Raw genomic sequence first — 20,078 nt, forward strand, 5'->3', positions numbered from 1 at the left:
GTGGAACACAGCCAGAATCAGCCAGCAGCAGCTCCTGAGCTCACCTGCCTTCTGAAGTTTATAAAAGTGAAATCCAATAAAAAGAAAGGTAGTAAAAGAGAATCCTCGGAATTGGAGCAGCAGGACTGTGGGGATATAGCAGTGACAGAGAATTGTGTAGAGCAGGATGGGAACAGTGCAGACAATGACAGCCGTGCAGCCAAAATAAAAATAAATCAAAACTCAGAGAGATCCCTGTAGAAGCAGAAACGGTAAATAGACACAGAGAGAAAGAATATGACATGGAGAAGAAAAAAGGGAGGAAGAGGCAGTGGCAGCAGAGGACGAAGCAGACAGTCCTGATTTGTAGTGGGTGTTGACCCAGAGTAAAATAAAAGATTAAACTAGAACTGTGGAAAAAGTGAATCGGCTATTACGTGTTACCCCAGTTACACTTGCAGGTGTATTCTGGATAAAAGAAATTTGTTATGTTTGGTTAAAGATGTACCTTATTATTAGGGATTAACTTTTCCTAAGCCATTCACATTTTTTTCTTTTTTTAGTAGGTTCAGTGCCAGAAATACTTGAAAAATTGCTTTTTTGATTATAAGCAGAAGGTTAAGACACTTGTTAAGTACTGTAATGCTGAGCAAAGTATAGAAAAACAAGAGCCTGTCTTCCCTTCATGCCATTCTCACTTGAACAGGTTCAGGTAATTATATTAAATGACAGCCTCTTACAAGCACACAACCCACATTCTTTGTGAGTTGCTATAGAGAACAAATAGAATGACCAGATTTTGCTTATCAAAAGCTTTCTGTTGTGGGTTTGCTTTCAGTTAGCATCAAATATCATCAATAGGGAGATCAAATCAATTGTAAGATACTTTTTGAAAGGAATTATTAATTTAATCAGTGTATTTAATTGCATATAAAATGTGTAACATTATCAAGAGCAGACATGAACACAATACCTGAAAATACTGAAATAATCTTTCACCATAAAATTGAAGTGTTTTCTTTATTTATTTTTTTATTATTATTATCTATTGGAATATGTCAGGCAACTAATATTCAGTATTTTGTAGAATTTTAAGTTTTTTGTTATGGAAACGTTTTCAACCGACGGTATACATATATAATAATATCTTTTTTTTTATATAGCGCCTTTCATAGTGGACCACCATCACAAAGTGCTTTACAGAGGTAGACTGTGAACTGTGCATTATATGCAGAGTCACTTATAAAAGGACACTGATTTAACATTTCATCTGCAGGACGGAGCACAAGGAGGTTAAGGTTGCTCAGGGTCACTCCGTGAGTCAGTCAGTGGCAGAAGTGAGATTTGAACTGGTGACCATCAGTGATAGGAGTGGGATTGGAACCAGTGACCTTCTGGTTACAAGCCCTGGACTTTAACCACTGGACCACTCTGCCTCCTTTTATATATCCATTATAAAAACTCTGATTGGAAAGATTTGAGCAGGGATTTGAAATATACAGAAATGTCATGCCAAAATGCACTGGGCCTCTATTTGTATAATCACTTGAAAACGTGAGACTTCATTTTCTATCAAAAAAATAAATGCCTTGGAAACCACTTCATGGCTCTTATTGATAGTATGTTTATTCTTACCTGAAGATTGTTTACAGGTCCATCAGCAAGATTTACGGTTTCAGTTGTTTGATGCTACATGAAGTTGCATAAACTTCAACTGATGGTGAATTGCAAGGTAAACCAGTCACATCTTATTGTAATAAATGCATGTTTTATTGTTTCTCTTAAACTGGTCAAAGTTTATATAAAAGTATAAACCAAGCACCAATTAACAATTCCATGTTAAGGGTTAGTCTTGAATAACAATAGTTAATACCTTTCTCCTGTTTTACAGATCTCCTTACAAAATTCGGTCTGTTGTTGCTATGCTGCATGTGCTGTGAATTCCATGTCTGGTTGCTAGGCTCTATACTGTAGGTACAAAAAGAGGGTTTCAAAATATAGGGGTCTAACAATCATCAATGTATATGGTCTTTGTTTCCAAGTGATTATACTTGGTACACTGTTATACATTTCATGACTGATATCTTAAATCATAACTTTAAAAATATTTACATACTTGAATGTGTATTTTGACAAAATAAATATTGCAACATATTATAAACTAGTCACATGCTTCCTAGGTCAGTGTTTCCCAACCCTGTTCCTGGCAGCACACCGTGTCTGCTGGTTTTTGTTCCAACGCAGTGCTCAATTGCTTATTAGAACCCTTCATTGAACTAATAAAGTGATTAACTGGGCATTTCCCCGTTATTTTCAAGCTCTTCGTTTGCTAATACGGTTCAATTAAGCAATTGAGCGCTGCGTTGGAACGAAAACCAGCAGACACAGTGTGCAGCCAGGAACTGGGTTGGGGAACACTGTCCCGGGTTCTTCAATTCAGTTGTTCCATCGTTGCAGCCTGTATCTTATTTTATGTACCTTCCTCTTTTTTTTTTTTGGATGGTACAAAATATATTTGATAAATATGTATATAGAATACAATAAACATGCACTTGACTAGAATACACACTCTTGAATATTTAGTCTCTGGAGTTTTATATCATGAATTATGTAGCTGCTGTAAATAACCACCTGCTCCCCTGTCTTTGAAGTAAACAAAATGAGCTGCCAACTGTAAGGTTTGTTTTCTTAACAATAAAATAGTCTGGACAAAGATTGTCAAAACTATCAACATCTTTATTGTGAAAATAGCAGAGAACAGATTAATATTGGATACAGCAACGGAGAGCGTCATTCAGTGGCTTCAGCAGCCATGGCTTCAGAGTAGATGTTTCTCAGCACTGGCTGAAGATGGTATTTTCACTAGCATCAGTCTATGCGCTTGTTTGATGGGTGTTCTGAGCCCTCATGACCTCAGAGATGTATTGGCATCAGTGTAGATGTTTCATTTCTGAGCACAGTCACATATATATATGCCAGCTTTATAACCACATTTCAAGCCTACGTGCAGAAAATCACCTAACAGTTAAACCATACCAACTATATATATATATATATATATAAAAAGTTCTCCTGTGTCTGCTCTATTAAAAAGAAATGCATTTAAATTACTTTTACTCTGCTCCCCTCCTCCACTGTCTCCTCTCCTCTTCACTATCTTCTTTACAAGGTGAGTGTCACATAATTCAACCAGTCAACTACCCCCTTTTACACACACAGCCCAATGTTATGACCTGTGATACATTCCAGGGCATGTGCTGAATTCATGCTGATTAGAACTAGCTCTATGCAAGCCTTGTCTGAGAGTTAATTAGCAAAATGGTATAGAATAGTCACCAGCAGTACTCTGTGTTTTCATATATTGATATGTATTTAATTTAGCAAGCGCTTTGTGTACACTGCATGGTACGACTAGCGCAGAAATGTCAATAACATTTTAGCTTACCTTGGGTTTCATTTTTATTTATGTGGATGTAATAATTTATAGTATTTGTTGAGGTCCGTGGAGTTCTGGTTTTGAGATCATTTGTTTTGTTTTAATGTGTACTGTATAACAAAAAATTATGTTGTGGACCCTTAAGTAAGTCAGAAGATAGTAGGCTTTGGTGTATACATGTTTTGTTTCTTTAACCCAAATGTTTGACAGCATAAAGCTAACTACAAGTTTGGCATACGATATACAAAGTTATTTTTGCAGAATACTCATGCCACAAATATGTTATGCAACAGGCTCAACGAGTATGCCATATTTTAATTTTAGTTGAATCATACCAAGAGCAAAATCCAACTTAACTGTTTTGTTGTGTTGTTCTGGTAAGCACCTTTGTTACACTTTTACTCATCTTCAGCTCCATATCTTGGCAATCATCCTTATCTACATGTAAAATCTACAGTGGTTTTGCTACTGTAGCCACCACTTCCCCCGTAGAAATTAATGGTCCTATTCAAAAAGCTTTAATTCATGAGTTATTGAGGTTTTTTTTCCAGTTAATTTTTATGAATTATAATTTAATTTAAAAAAAAAAAAACTCCATGAATAGGACCCTACTTCTCATTGTAACTTTTGAAAGCTACCGCGTCTTAGGAGGCAGGCAGCCAGCGTTGTAGATCTGCCAGAAATCCATACTACAGAAGGCTGGGTGTTTAAACTAATACATTTGCAAAGGGCAAAGTTTGTTTCATTTTTTTTTTTTTTTTTTTTACTTTTAGGGTACTGATTTAATACCAGACAAGTTCAATAATGAAGAGAAGCAATTGACAGTTGTTAGCTGTGTAAATGGGCAAGTCTCTGGTAGTGGAAAGGACAATTACAAATGTCTCTGGGACTCGAGAGACAAACAAAAAACTCTCACCCCTTAGGAGGCATGGTGTGAAAGTATACACAATGCACTTGACTGTTTTAAGGAGGGTCAGCTCCTATCAAGAGACCTTCCACTATAAACTAGAATGTCAAATCACCTTCCAGTGTGCAGTGTTGTACAATAGTAGCCTTTTATTTGAGTCGCATAGTCTTTCTTGTTTTTCAAGTAAGGAGATGTCAACAGTTTTATCCCTAGTCTCCAAACTGGAATTGCAAGTTTGGCTCCTTGTTTACTGGGGTTCATGAAGAAAATGCAAACATCTCCATATGCCCCGACTAAAGCCTGAACCTCAACTACTCATGAGTTTCTAAACAATCCAATTCATCTGAAAGAACCCCATCAAACAACTTTTGTGTAAACTCTATAGTTAGCAGGGGAACCAAACCAATGAAAGCTAATGTCACTGTACTGTCTCAGTCTTTCTGTTACGTAACTGCTGCAGGCTGTCGAGAGGAGAGGCGTGAACGTGGGAAAAGGTATCTGAGAGATTAGCAGCCTTACAGGGCAGGCCGACACACATCACTACAACCTGGGGAGATTGTCTGGGTGTGGATCAAACATTAAAAAGACCTCTCATTACACTGTAGTAAATGTATGACATCTGTTCAACAACAATTTGGAATTTTCAGTGATTATTTTAGTCTATTAGCCAGTTATATAACAAGACAATTTCACTCGGAATCGATAGCATAGGAATAAAATCTGAAGTATCCAGATGATATCATATATGATATATGATAATATATTTGACAATAAAGTTAACTGTTGTTGATAAGACAACTTACCTTTTGTACTACAACATGCAACCAGAAGAAATTTGATACAGCTTTGTGTTACAAGAACAAGAAGAACAGTAATAATATGTCGTTCATTGCATTATTAATGTTACTCACCACAACTAACATCAGTTATGAAGCAATGTAATATATATATATATATATTTTTGTCTTGGCTATTACTAAGTTAACAAACTTGGTGGCTAAAATTGTATAGTGCTGTGTTTAATGTATATAGTATTTTTTTTTACCATATTTGTGTGTATAATTAGAAAAGGTGGTAGTTCTTTCCCAGCTAATGAGTGCTTCTCAGTCAATCAGAGACAAGGTTGTGTTTCCAATACAGATTATCGGCTGTTTTTCAGCCAACTGAATTTCACTTTTTCAGACGACTGACAATAGGCTTGACCTCGTTTTCCTTGTGACATGGATATTGCTTTTAACATAAACATAGCAAAAGAAAAAAAGTAACCAGGAAGTCTAAATACATATTTAATTCGCCCCCTTTGACAACCTGAGACAAGAGATAGTGTTTCCTGTTTCTAAGATATAAATCATGGAAATGGCTGACAATACTCCAGAATAAGAAAAAAGCAGTAAATGGTCTGGTTACATTGTCCCGTGTTCTTGCAGAATTCTTGGAAGGCTTTTTTGTAATGTCTTGTAAATGCGAATAAGGCCTCTATGTAAAATATTGTCAATAGACCCTCAAATGTTAGAGGCTGCAGTACAATAAGTGTCAGTACATCCAGTCTGAATAGTGTGTGACTTGTTGCTTGACCTTGTGTCTCAGCCACACTTAGGAGTAAACTGGGTAGACGCAAGATCCCTTGCTGAGTTACTGATATAAAGATAACTGTATATCTTCAGAATGACTCCCGCAATGTGATGGGATTGCACAAGATCCTTTGTTAAAAGGTACTATTCTGCTGCACATGCTTTGGTCATGGGCGATGACCTAGTTTAAGATACTGAGACCTGTAATTATTTATTATTTGGTATCCTTGGCTTGGGGTATGTTAAGTGGACTGTAATTTATGTTGAAGATTGAACCCTTTTGTACAGCCCTACCTTTTTGCTCCACGGTATGATTTGTTATAGAGTGATGGTTTAATTAAGCAATGAAAGCTCCTCCTCCTGGCTTAGCCCAGCCCCCGAACAGGCTTTGTTCATTAGCATGGAGGCTGTTTTTTAAGGGTGACATTGAAAGAGAGTTTTTCTGTATGTCAACTGTTTTGTCAACACCTGCTCTATGCCACTGTGTAAACTAGTTTGGGAATGTTAGGGCATCAGTAGACCATATTTGCAGGTTAAAGCTTACCATGTGTATTTCTAATTATTTGATTTATAAGGCATGATCTGATGATTTGAAAACTTGAATCTGTACTAAAATGAATTACATGGTAATGGTGTTTAACATTACCGCAGTTTGAGAAATAACGTCCTTAAAAATAGACTGATTGATTTTGACAAAGCAAGTCCATTGAGACTGATTAACCACAACCTATTCATCTGGCTACATTTTAGAGAAATGTATACTTTAAATACTAATTAACATCATTTCCTTTCTGTAAACGTGTTGTCCTGTAATTAAATACTTATTTTAAACATGCAATTAACGGTAGTATTAATCCTTGTAAATTAAAAATCGCAAAGCAGCAGTTGTAAGTGTTGCTTAAAACGAAAAACAATATATTCATGAAAAAAACAAACATTCATTGAAAATAAAACGCAACGTTAATAGGGGGTTGTGTTCTTGCATTTTTTCCATTGTTTGTAATGAAAGTTATCTTGCGCATTATTCAGTAAAACATCGAGGTTGCTTTATATTCCATTACCTTTTCTTTGATTTTGGTTAAAAGCTGCAATTCATCAGCAGTGTTTGTTTGAAAGATAATGAAGTGAACTTGCCCGCGCGCGAGAGTCTGTGTTTGTGTAGCGAGTGTTTGGCTGAGGAATATGGATTGGGCCAAGATATTTGAGAAAAGCTAAAATATCGCATTTTGAATGTGTTTGTTTATTAGTTTGATTTGTGTTGGCACTATGTTTCATTAGATTTTGGTATGTTCCCTTCAGTGACGATTTTTTTATTTTAATTTTTAGAAAAGTTTGCGTGGCCTTATGGAGTTGGATTTAATTGTGTGTAATTAAGATGTCTATGTTATTACAGGAATAAACCTTGATTTATGGACCACAGTTATTTATGCGCTAACTAATATGTGATCATAAAAGGTAAATTAAGTCGTACATTAGAGGAACATTATGAGAAAAAAATGTTAGCCATCAATAAAGTTAAAAGGTTGATTGTATAATAATGAATACTACAACAGTAGTTTATACCTCATTACTACGACTGCGACTACTAATAGTGTAATTATCATTCACCAAATCACAAACTAAGTGCATGCATGTTAAAAGATTAGCAAGAAAACATGTCAAGTGCTTCTGAATTACTTTGACTGACTATACAAATATAACTCTTTTTGGATATCAAAACACTTTTCGTAACGGTTCAATATATGGAAAGATAAATAGGCCCCTATACTGAAAAATACTGCTGTCTTACATATTAGAAATACATATAGTTGTGATGCCTATTAAATAACCACAGTTACATCTCTGAAATATATGTTTTGGTCCATATATCTTAAATATATCCAAAAACATATCAAGTATTGTAAATCATTTACAGTACAGTTGCCATTTATATCTTATTTGACCAAATAAAAACACTCTATTTGAAGTACATCTAAAATATATTTTATATTGAATTAATTGTTTATATATTACTGACAGGAAAAAGTAAGTGATAGTTGAGTAGTGCAATGTTTTTAACCAACGCCGCAATGTCTTTTTCTTGACATTGTTATAAATGAACGCTTATTCCGGTGTTAAAATACACAGTTTATATATTTGTTTTGTAGCTCAGGTTGAGTTGCAAATTATAGGAGGAGCTGTAAGCCCTGAGGGTACTGGAAAAACCCGCACCATAAATAGAGGAGAGGCTTCTCAAACTCAGAATCAGGCTTTAAGGAGCGCACAACTGCACGCAATTGTCGAGTCTGCTGAAGAATCATCTTAAAATATCACCTGCAAAGCAGCGAGCATAAGAGACGAATACGAGATTGTTTGAGAAAGTAAGAGGCAGGAAAGAAGACAACACACTATTTAAAATCACTTTTAAAAGTGAAATGTTCTTTAAGAACACGTTTTTCATCTTTAAAAAATAATCGGTGAAAAAATAAGTTTTTTTTAAAAAAAATGATAGTGGACAAATTAAGACAGAGCAAATAAACCAAAGCAAATTCCTAAAAGTCCCGGAAAGAATAAAGTAAAAATCAAAACTTAAATTTACTTCCACAGCAGGGCGCGCACAGATGTCTGCTCTGATTAGTGCCTGCTCCTCGTGGCCGGAGAGTTGTGAGCACTCGCCCGGAGAAGAGGACCTTTCAGACGGACGCGCCTCTCAAAGATCCCCGGAGGACAAGGGTTCGGAACTCCGCATCAGGAGACCCATGAACGCGTTTATGGTTTGGGCTAAAGATGAGAGGAAAAGACTGGCAATCCAGAATCCAGACCTTCATAATGCTGAACTCAGCAAAATGTTGGGTAAGGTTGTCATCTATATAATAGTACCGCGATGTTTGTCAGACATGCAATTTTACAAAATATAAGGAACATTTTAAAATACAAGTAAAGCCCACTTGTATGACAATTATTTAATCAGTTACGCGTGTGTACTTAAATTTACCTATATAAGCACGAAATTACCAATAATCTTACAAAAACAAAAAAACATGTTTGAATTTTGGTAATTTGGTAGCTTTATTTAATACTGTGTTTTTTTAATAGAAATTACACAGAAATTAGTTTTGAGAACTATTTCACCTTCCTGAACTGCAGTTATGAGCGGAGGGGGACAATAGACGAGGACAGATAACTTTATCACATCATCCAAAGTAGACTTGACAGTTGAAATCAATTATGTAAATAATTAGAGAACATAGCTTAAATTAATTAATTAATTAGATGTGTTACAGTAGCCCATTTGAAAGATTACCAAAGAAGGGGGTGACAATTATCAGAACAAATGTAGTTTTCTTTTTTCTTTTCTACTTTCACCTAAAGAAGAGACCTTTGAGGTCTTGAAAGCTTATGATTCATTTTTGTTTAGTTAGCCCAATAAACGGTATTACCTCTCCTTCTCTTTGTCTACGGATAGTGATACGGCTACAATTCACAACACATGTGGAAACTTAACGTATAAATCTCTACACTATATGCAAAACTATCCGTTTGATGTTAGCCTATCTTACATTATTATTATTATTATTATTATTATTATTATTATTTATTTCTTAGCAGACGCCCTTATCCAGGGCGACTTACAATTGTTACAAGATATCACATTATTTTTACGTACAATTACCCATTTATATAGTTGGGTTTTTACTGGAGCAATCTAGGTAAAGTACCTTGCTCAAGGCTACGTCAGCAGTGTCCCCCACCTGGAATTGAACCCACGACCCTCCAGTCAAGAGTACAGATCCCTAACCACTACTCCACATGCTGCGTAAAAGTCTAATTTGGTGGTTTGTAGTGTTCATTTTAATAGGAGATGGGTATACCAAAATGAGGAACATGTTGACATGATTGTCCAGTGTAAGTAATAAAGTCCGTAGGCTGCAAGCGTGTAAAACACAGGATATGTTCTTAAGATTACGTTTTGAAACTTATAGGGCTTTTGACCACGTTAAACCGTTAAAGGAAGCTCAACTAACTTGTTTCACAGCACCTGCTGATCCGTTTTGCTGCTGGACCAGCAAAAAATGATTTGTTCGTTTTTATTGTGGCTTTGCGCAATACAAAGCTACTGATGCGCCCGCAAGCTGCTGGCCAAACACAGGAATGTCTAGTCGTCTGATCAGATGATGATGATGATGATTATTATTATTATTATTATTATTATTATTATTATTGATAAGTGTGATTTATTTTTTGTTAGCTACATGTTCCTCGTTTTGGTTTAGGATTTTTCACAAAGGAATATGTGGAAATGGGTGCTGTTTTAAAAATTACACACAGATCGCAAAATGCAATAAACAATAAAAGTATCAAAAAAAGTGACAAAACAGTACATTTGTATTGCTTGTTTTGAAAGCCATGTATGATTCCTTAAAGCCTTGTACGCATAAATCCTATTTCACATTTTTGAATGTAGACCAATATGTTTTGAAAAGCTTAATTAAACAAATTGAAGGACACCATTTTAAAATATATTTTTTCAACTAAATATATTTATTGATCCATGTTATAATGAAAAAATATATATTTATATAGGAGAGACCAGGGACAGTTGTATCATTTTTAACCTTTCTCTCCTAGGCGCAGATGATTTGAGCTAGTGCACCCGATACGCATGCGTCAGTGACACACTGTCGCTGGAGGTGAAAAGCGCTCAGTGCCTACTGGCGCTGGTGTATAACACCTGTAACATGTTAAACCAGCGCTCAGTGCTGCACCGCCGCGGACCAGCAGCCAATTGCAAGTTAGCAAGCCAATATAGAAAGTGTCACATGACAATTGTTCCTGTGGTGTTTTAGTTTGCTGAAATCATCTTCTTTAGAAACTATTTTTATTTTTGATGGCGCACATTGTAAGTGATATTCTGGAAGACGAGACTCGTAGAAACAAGCAATCAGCAGCGACAGTGCTTCCCGGCAGTTTTTGTCCAAATTCTCTTTTTATATGTATTTTCTGTTAACATTAGTTTATGGATAATCTTGTTTGCTTTTAAACCAATTAAATTGTTACAAAAAAAGACTATTCTATAGTCCATTCATTTTAATTCCGTACATGGTCGTGTTGTACTAGTGCTCAAATACACACTCCATTTTTTCTTTATATATTTACCCGAAACCTCGCTTAATATAATTTTAGGAAATGACATGTCAGCACTGTGCTTGCATCCAGAGCGCGTCTGCCGATGAAAATAAAAATACGGCTAAAAACAAAACAGTATTCGGTTCAACAGAGACAGTCAGTAGCTTAAAAAAAATAAGCGAAATGCTCCGTGCCTGTCTGTACAGTTTGAAATTTGAATGCGCCGCCCCTGCTTGCTCTGCGACGCTCAGCCAATAGGCAGGGACTGGACGTTGAAAAGACTTGTGGGAAAACACTAGCGTCAGTAGGCACTGAGCGCTTTTCACCTCCAGCGACAGTGTGTCACTGACGCTGGAATGCGTATCAGGTGGTTAGTTTGACCAGCCTTTGATACAAACAACTTACATCTGTCCTCTACCAATCCCCATAGTTATCCTGTTTTACGAGCTGATATACATATGGCAAGAGGACTTGAAATATAAGGTGTCCAATGTTACAATTGACCCCATGGCCAGGGTCAGTTGTAACGGGGATGGGGTCAGATGTAACATTCTGTGAAGAATAATTAATAATAAATAAGATCAATTTTCACATGAAGCAAATATGTTTGTTTTTATTAACTCAAAAACAGAATATCTTTATTGAAAAATAAAAATGTTCACATAAGGCAATTTTTTTTGTTGTCCGATTTTTAAAACTTTAACATCCCTAAAATTATGAGCCTTATCAAGCAAGAATATGTCACTCTGAGTCACAATTGTGATATATGAACATTTTGTTTTCTTCAGTGCAAGATTCATGTGCCCAAATATAGTTCAAGTAATGGTGTATGGAGTCAATTGTAACTAGGGATGCACTGAATCCAGGATTCGGTTTCGGATTTGGCCCGAATATCTAGTTCAGATTCGGCAGAATACTTAGGATTCAGTGAACCGAATCTGAATCCTACATCTGCCCAAACACGCATTCCATTTTAATACATCCCTCTAATGTATGCAGTTCTTCTTTAAGTAAGACACAAATCCAGTATTGAATGTAATTGTTGTATTTGAGCCCACATCAAAACCCTGAATGCAATGCAATGCGACCCCGGGGACAGTAAGCCTCCCTGGTGGTTGCCATACACCACCACTGTTGTGTTGTCCATCCGGACCAACACATGCGTACCTCTTAGCACTGGGAGGAAATGGCAGAGAGCAAGGGAGACCGCCTGCAGCTCCAGCATGTTTATATGCAGGGATGTTCAGCGGTCCGACCAGGATCCGCGGACTCCTCTGCCTTCTGCAGCTGGCGTCCAGGGACCTGCAGGAAGGCTGCAGCATGTCCCATCAGTGCCGAGTTCGACAGCGCAGGACCGCTGGCTTCCGAGGCTACCTCAAAACTAGGTTCTTCCTCGGCAGGGGGTTCGGGCTCCCCTACTACCTGCATGTCAGAGGAGAAGGAGGCCCCATCCCCGGAGGTCACTATGGAAAGCACGTCCTCTTGTGCCAGCTGGGACGCCTCTTCCCATCCACCCTGATGTCCTCTGGGGGAGGGAGGGTATGGCAATTGGGGCTGTATAGGAGCTGGGACTGCAGCAGGAGCCGCAGCTGCCTGTTTCGACAAAAGCTCCAGGACTTGGACCATCTGGGCTTTCAGGTCTATAATGTCCCTCGCCTGCTTCGAACGCTTCACCCTTCTCGCCTGCGGGGATTGGGAGCGACTACGGGGGCTGCGCATCGGGGATGTCCAGCAGGGGGTCCTGGGATAGTTCATGAAGGAGGGGTTCTGGGGCTCTGAGAGCCGCCGATGGTCCAGCCACCAAGGATGCTGAACTCTCCCTCGTGGCCTTCTCCAACCTGTTCTCCCTTACACGGGGCTGAAAAGCCGCACAGATACTGCAGGCCACCTCTCTCTCGAGGGCCAAGGTGGCATGTTGGACTCCCAAGCACCACACACAGAGGGTATGCTTATCCTAATGTGGGAACTTTGCCGTGCAGGCCGTACAGGGGTGGAACCCCGACTTGACCGACATCAGTTCGGTGTTCTGCATTGGCTGTGCACCAAACACCACTTGCACTGGTTGCAATGTGCACTCAAGCACCGATTGTATCGTGCGGTGCCGTCCGTACATGCACTAGCACTGTAGTGGAGGGCACCGAACACCATGTGCACCGTGTGCACCATGCGCACTGAGTACTGAGGGCACTGCGTGCACCGTGTACCGTGCGGCAACATGTGTCCATGCACTAGCGCTATAGCAGTCGGCACCAAGCACCGTGTGCTGTGTGCAATGAGCACGATGCACACCGAGATACCGAAGTACCAAGGGCTATGCGTGCACCGAGGTACTGAAGCACCGGGGGGCAGCTATGCAACGGTGCCTACCCTAACCGCGTGGTCACACACCTGGTCAGCGCGTAGCATACACCAGGGAGACACAAGGGCTGAAGCCGCGGCGGGCGACTTGAAGGCAGACAGCAAAAACACGGCAGAAACAGAAGGGGGAGAACACACCGTTTATTTACATGGCCCGACTCACCGTGGTGGACGGCCTACACAGCCGGCCAGGTCTACTCTACAGCAGAATAAAGCAGCAGAGCCCGGTGGAGGAATGCACGTCTGGATGCCTGTAGTAACAACCGTGCTGCAGCTAATCCACAGCACAACCTTGAAAACAGGGCCGTGTGGTCTAGTACAGAGACAGGGGATGTGCAGCGGCAGCCAAACAACAAGGCCCACTTCAGCTGCCAGACAGCAGCTGGGGGAATCACTCGACAGCAGGGATGCGACAAGGCCTAGCTCCGTGGAGGAACTGTATTCTCCCAAGAAAGAAATAGACAATCAATCACGGGGTGACTGCACAGGCAGTTGCTCACACACGACAGACAGTAAAAGACAAAGCAGCCTACAATGCATGCGAGGAGGCTGCTGAAAGACAGAAGAAGAGACTCGATAGTCGGTGATTCCAGGAAAGCTGTAAGCCGGCTTTCAGCACGAATGCAAAGGAGATACAACTCGACTCAGAAGCTCTTTTTATCAGCACGCTCAGCTAGACATAGAGGTCTTACCGTACCGTCTTGTAAAGGAAAAAGACAAATGGCTTCCTCAGGATGACTGTTTTAATCCCTCGGTGGGCAGGACCGAGTGCATCATCCCAGGAAGGGGCCTATCGGCAGCTGTGGTATAAAGAGCTCAGTATTACCTACCCAGTGGGCAGTGATAACCCATAATCATGTTGGTGGTTGTCTTCGAATTGAAAGGGAACAGGTATTCAAGAACAAGAACACTTTTGTTGAACTCTGTCGCAGCTCTCAACATTCTAAATTACTGGTGACGCACACACTAAAAACGTCACGCAGCTGCTGAATGTAAACATTTGGCACAGACAACTCCTCTTCCACAGGCAGACAGAGACTTGAGCTGAGCATGAGCCAAGTGAGTGAAGGCACTCTAGCTTGCTTCTCATTGGAGAAATTCGAGGTGTTACAACCGTCCAGTGTTACAATTGCCCCCGGTCTCCCCTACAGTTTCTATGTGTGTGTGTTATATGGTCTATACCTATCCTGACTTGTAGAACTACTATTTTTATTTTTTTATTTTTTTTTATCAATTTAATATTGTATACATTTTAAATTGCATAAAAATAAGAAGTTTATTAAATACTTGGCATGTTTGTAGAAACAACAGAATTCAAAATAATAATAATAATAATAATAATACACCGGTAATCTTAATGTTCACTATTTGATCTCCCAACACATCTATTACATCTGTGATGGTCGTGTTAAACTACACCGGCCCTGAGAATGGGGACATTCCACCAGCTGCTGTTGATAAGGGAAGCTTCTTTCTGTCATAGCAGTTTTGTTAATAAGGCTAAGCTTATTAATTGACAAAAGGAAATTGATACTTACTGTATATGAATGTTAGGTGGTTTTTAAAGCTCTAATAGTTTCATTTGTAATTGGGAGTTTTGCCAGTCTGCCCTGTTAATCGTGCTCCAGCAGGCAGACAGCTTGTCCCATTTAAGGACTAATTGAAACTAAATCAGCGTTATCCTCTTCTTGGTGCCAACTGCCCTCAATACAAATGACGGTTCAGTTTAGTTTTAGTAGCCCCTAGAGTTTTTAATTCAGCAGTGCAGTCCTGTTCTACAATAACTGATTGTCTACAATGTAATGAAATTGAATATAATTACATTTTGTTTTCAGATTTGGGTTTAAACAACACAGTCATTATGTGATAACCAATGTGTTGGCAAAGACACACAAACCTTGGGAAACTGTATGTGAGCCACACACAATTATGCTGACCTTGCACAATTTGAATTGTTTTTTTTACTGCACATGTGTTTTCCCAACATAAAAAGTTAATGCAAACTGTTTACAAAACAAAGAATGTAAGATTAACAGTTTAGTTTTAACTTTTTAATTGCCACTAGTCCACATGTCACAGTAAATTCAGTTGGTGAAAAATTGTGCAGCTTATTGAACAGTTATGTCTATTCTTACTTTGTTTTTTGCTGATCCAAACATATTTACAAGACTAGTGCTAAAAAGGGTCTATGAAACCATTTGTTAGTTTACAAATTTTATCAAACTTGTAATCACATGCAAGTATCTTATCTGAAGCCCTGCTTGTCCGATTTGGTTTTATATGTATACGTTTGTCTGCAAAAAAAAAAAAAAAAAGGTTAATTCATTTCTTAATATATATTTACATTTTTGGGAGGAAAGTTTAAACTTTAGTGCATAACAAACATAAATAACACCTAAACAATATTCTTTTAAAATTTTGCATGAGGGTAAATCAGAACAGTGAAACAGACTTTCATTTTTATTTACTGCCAGAGAGATTATCATTGCTGATAATCTTTTGTTTTGTTTTCAGGCAAGTCTTGGAAAGCTCTGACCCCTTTCCAAAAGAGACCATACGTGGAGGAAGCTGAAAGGCTGAGGGTGCAGCACATGCAGGACTACCCCAACTACAAGTACAGGCCACGGAGGAAGAAGCAGCTTAAGGGTATCTGCAAGCGAGTCGACCCCAGTTTCCTGCTTAACAACCTTTCTCCAGATCAGAACTCCATCCTGGACAAGGAGGAGGAAAATGGCTACTCCTGCAGTCCAAGTCTCCCCATCATCAGAAGTTTTAGGGAGCCTCCAGGCTCTAACAGCAGCTCTGGTATTTACCCATATGGGCTGCCCACCCCACCTGAGATGTCACCATTGGATCATATAGACCATGACCCGTCCTTCTACTCCTCTTCCTGCCCCGAAGAAGCTTGTCCCCATGGGAACAGACATACCTACCATCCCGAATACATCCAAAGCAACAACCAGTGTGGTGGTCACCTGGGTCAAATGCCCATGTCTCAAGCAGGGTCTACCATGATTGCCTCTGCTTCCAGCTGCTCACCCCCACTCTCTTACTACAGCCCACCTTATAACTCCATGCACCACCACATCCAAAGCCACCTGAGCCAACTGTCCCCACCTCCAGAGCACCAAAATCTGGAGACCTTGAATCAGATCAGCCAAGCAGATCTCTTAGGAGAGATGGACAGGAATGAGTTTGACCAGTATTTAAACTCCACAGGCCACCCAGATCACAATGGGATGACCATCACTGGACACATCCAGGTCACTCCAGCAGCTTGTACCAACAGTTCTTCAGAAACCAGTCTCATCTCCGTGCTGGCTGATGCTACAGCAGCTTACTACAACAACTACGGTATCTCATAAACCATACAAGGACTACTAAGACAGAAACATTTGGATCCATCGGAACGGCTCAGTATTTCTGCCACAGGCAGAGAAAGTGAGTGCTATAAGAGACTTAAAGTAGTGAATGGGCATCTCAGGGTTGCACGGACAAAATACAATAAAGTGAATCATTTATTTTATATTCGTGTTGGTAATAAGATCTCCACTGTACTAAACAAGTTTATGGAACTGGTTTGTGTTGACTGTCATTGTTGCCTGTATAAAAGCTATTTAATGTGTTTACATAACAATTGCATTTTGGTTGTCTTGAATTTACTTTAATTGCTATTGCTGTTGTTGTTTTCCTTGGAGTTTGGGCTTGTGTCTGTATTACGTGACTGACTTCCTCTCTTTTTCTTTGAATGACATGTCAAGTAAATCCTACTGAATGTAAGAACATGTCCATGCTGCATTCATTTTGGCATAATATGAAGAAAACACTTTGTATTGTTTTGATAGCCTTTTGTTACTGGGCTTTCTAAATATTTACTCTTTAAAAAAAAAAATTGTTAATTTAGGCTTGAGAAATTGATTTAATTTAAATAAAATATAAACTTTTATACACACCCAACTGTCCAATTTTTCATTTTTGTAAAGTTTATTTACAAACCCAAATTCACCATTTTCAAGTTATGTATAAACTTGCAACTAATGTATTTTCCACATATATCAAGGGGTACAGTGCAGTTTCTTACAGTTTACTTCACCAGCATTAGTTGTGTCCTGAATAGACTTCTTGAGCAAGGTTAACAAGATCTGGGTTGAGCATAAATACATAATTCATGTTATCTGCTGGCTATTATTATTGCAGTTAATTGTGTTCAACTCATCACAGACATTGGAGTATATTTGAATGCTGTAAAAGCTACAGAGATACAGTAAATACACTCACCCTTTTACATGTCCTGGTTTCCCCAGCTCACATTCAAACTTTGCTTTCATTCTTTGGTGCATAATACTAGCTGAGTGTGAATTTCAGTCATGGATAATGTAGAATTTGTAATGAATAATTTGAAAGCTGATAAACAGTAATGGAAACCTTGTAAAGCATATCCCCTATGTACTGTACAGCTATGGACACAATTTTTGTGTCACATAGAATTATTTTATTCAAAGCTGTAGTGGTTAAAGTCAGTGCTTAAGTCAGTACTTGGTAGAAGCATCTTTTGCAGCAATTACTTCTATGAGTCTTTTTGGATAGGTCTCTGCTAGCTTTGCACAGTAGGATGGTGACATTTTTGCCCATTCTTCAAGGTAAAATTGCTCCAGTTCTGATAAGTTTGTTGGGGATCGTCGGTGGACTGCAATCTTCAAGTCTCGCCGTAAATTTTCACTTGGATTCAAGTCAGGACTTTGACTGGGCCAAGAACATAAATTCTCTTCTTGTTCAACCACTCCAGTGTGGCTTTGGCTTTGTGCTTTGGGTCATTGTCCTGCTGAAATGTGAATTTCCTCACCAGTTTCAGAGTCTTGGCTGACTCGAACAGGTTTTCCTCAAGGATTCGCCTGTACTTTGCACCATCCATTCTCCCCTCTATCCTAACAAGCTTCCCAGTCCCTGCTGAAGAAAAGCTTCCCCATAACATGATGCTGCCACCACCATGCTTGACAGTTGGGATGGTGTTGACTGGGTGATGTGCAGTGTTGGGCTTGCGCCAGACGTAACGCTTAGAATTTAAACTGTAAAGTTCAATGTTTGTCTCATCTGACCACAAAACCTTTTTCCACATGTCTGCAATATCATCTACATGCTTTTTCACAAACTCAGTACGTGCTTTAAGATGAGGCTTTTTGAGTAATGGCTTCTTTCTTGCCACCCGTCCATACAGGCCAGCTTTGTGTAAGGACCGGCTAATTGTTGATGTGTGAACACTGACTCCCATCTCAGACACAGAACTTTGCAGATCTCTCAAGGTCATTGTTGGCTTCAGAGTGACATCCCAAACTTGTTTCCTGCTTGCCTGGCTGCTCAGTTTGGGAGGGCAACCTGATCTGGGTATCTGGGTCTTCATGGTTGCTTTGTTGGATCACTATGTGAGTTGCAGCTTGAAAGTCTTTATGTACCTGAGGGAAATTATCTACAAGTTAAACCACTTTGAGTACACACAGGCTGAAACCATTTCACTAATTCTGTGACCTTTCAAACAAATCATTTGCACCTGAGCTGATTTAGGGCTACAGTAGCAAAGGGGTTGAATACTTATGCAACTGAGATTAATCTGTTTTTCTCTGTAAATCTTACTTATTTATATTCTATATGCATTTTTTTAACTTTATCAATGTGGAGTTGTTTGTGTAGATTCTACATGTAAAGTCTAATTTGAAAGGGTCGTGGAGTACGCTCAGGTGCCAACAAAATGTGAAAACTTTGCAGGGGGGTGAATACTTCTGCAAACCACTGTATATGCATATAATGTAGAGCTTTTATTTAACATCATGTAATCAAAGAAACTACAAAATGATATTGCAAAAGTCTACCGGAAGCCATAATTGTAGCACAGTATTTCATGTTAGATTAAAAATGTTAGATTAAAAATGTCAGTTTTTCGTTAAGTAGATGGAAAACTACAAAGCGGCATGTAATTCAGTATGTTAACATAATATTATTCAGCAGGTTTCATTCAACTTTATGAAGCACACATTTTTAATTCTATAGGGTTTGATTCAAAACTTCTGGCCATAGCTGTAGGTATGTGAAGGTCTGAAAAAAGTAGAATAACAAGCTATACTATACATGTTGCCACTCGACACATGCAGATTTAAAGGAATATTTATATCTAAGGCTAACATCAGCCCAGTATTTTGCAACTGTAATGCATAAAATATTTCTTTGTAATTCATTGTCTTCATAGTTTAATAAATAAATGCAATTAAATAAATAAACTGTGCATGTGTATCAAGACAAAGGCTTTTTCACAATCCCATGCATTATGTATACCAATCATTTACCTAGAAGTATAGCCCAAACAAAAGACAACAACTCTTTTTTTGTTTTGTTTCTAATGGTTCCTGTTGCTACCAACACAACCCAACACTCGGGTTCACTTTTTTTTCTTTGTTTGTTTGTTTTAGCAAATCAAAACCGTTAGGCCAGTCTAGCTGCTGCAGCCTTGTGTAATATGAGGAAAAATCCTGTAAGTTGACTGGTTTACACTTATATATATATATTGTGACGAGGTGGTCCTGTGATATGGTGTATCTTTGTAATAAACACAGGCAGGATACTTCAATTGCAGTACAACAACACTTGTGGCGTTATTTATATATATACTGTAGCAAATAGAAGACCATTACCAGTGTAGTTGACAAAATTCATCTTCAAAATCACACGACCC

General features: G+C 38.7%; 1 protein-coding gene across 2 annotated transcripts; it reads left to right on the forward strand.

Annotated features, from left to right (window-relative positions):
• The first annotated feature begins 8,121 nt into the window (after positions 1–8,121).
• On the forward strand, positions 8,122–17,309 carry LOC117403398 (transcription factor Sox-7-like). 2 transcript variants are annotated; one of them, XM_034005515.3, is made up of 3 exons: positions 8,123–8,253; positions 8,480–8,725; positions 15,872–17,309. In XM_034005515.3, exons 2-3 carry the CDS (start codon positions 8,494–8,496, stop codon positions 16,720–16,722), a joined length of 1,083 nt encoding a protein of 360 aa, XP_033861406.2. In that variant the 5' UTR covers positions 8,123–8,253; positions 8,480–8,493; the 3' UTR covers positions 16,723–17,309. The 2 variants fall into 2 exon arrangements, with proteins under 2 accessions (XP_034777047.2, XP_033861406.2); XM_034921156.2 differs by having other exon boundaries at positions 8,122–8,725.
• The last annotated feature ends 2,769 nt before the right edge of the window (positions 17,310–20,078 follow it).

Source organism: Acipenser ruthenus, chromosome 5, assembly GCF_902713425.1.
Source record: "Acipenser ruthenus chromosome 5, fAciRut3.2 maternal haplotype, whole genome shotgun sequence".
NCBI classification, from domain to species: domain Eukaryota; kingdom Metazoa; phylum Chordata; class Actinopteri; order Acipenseriformes; family Acipenseridae; genus Acipenser; species Acipenser ruthenus.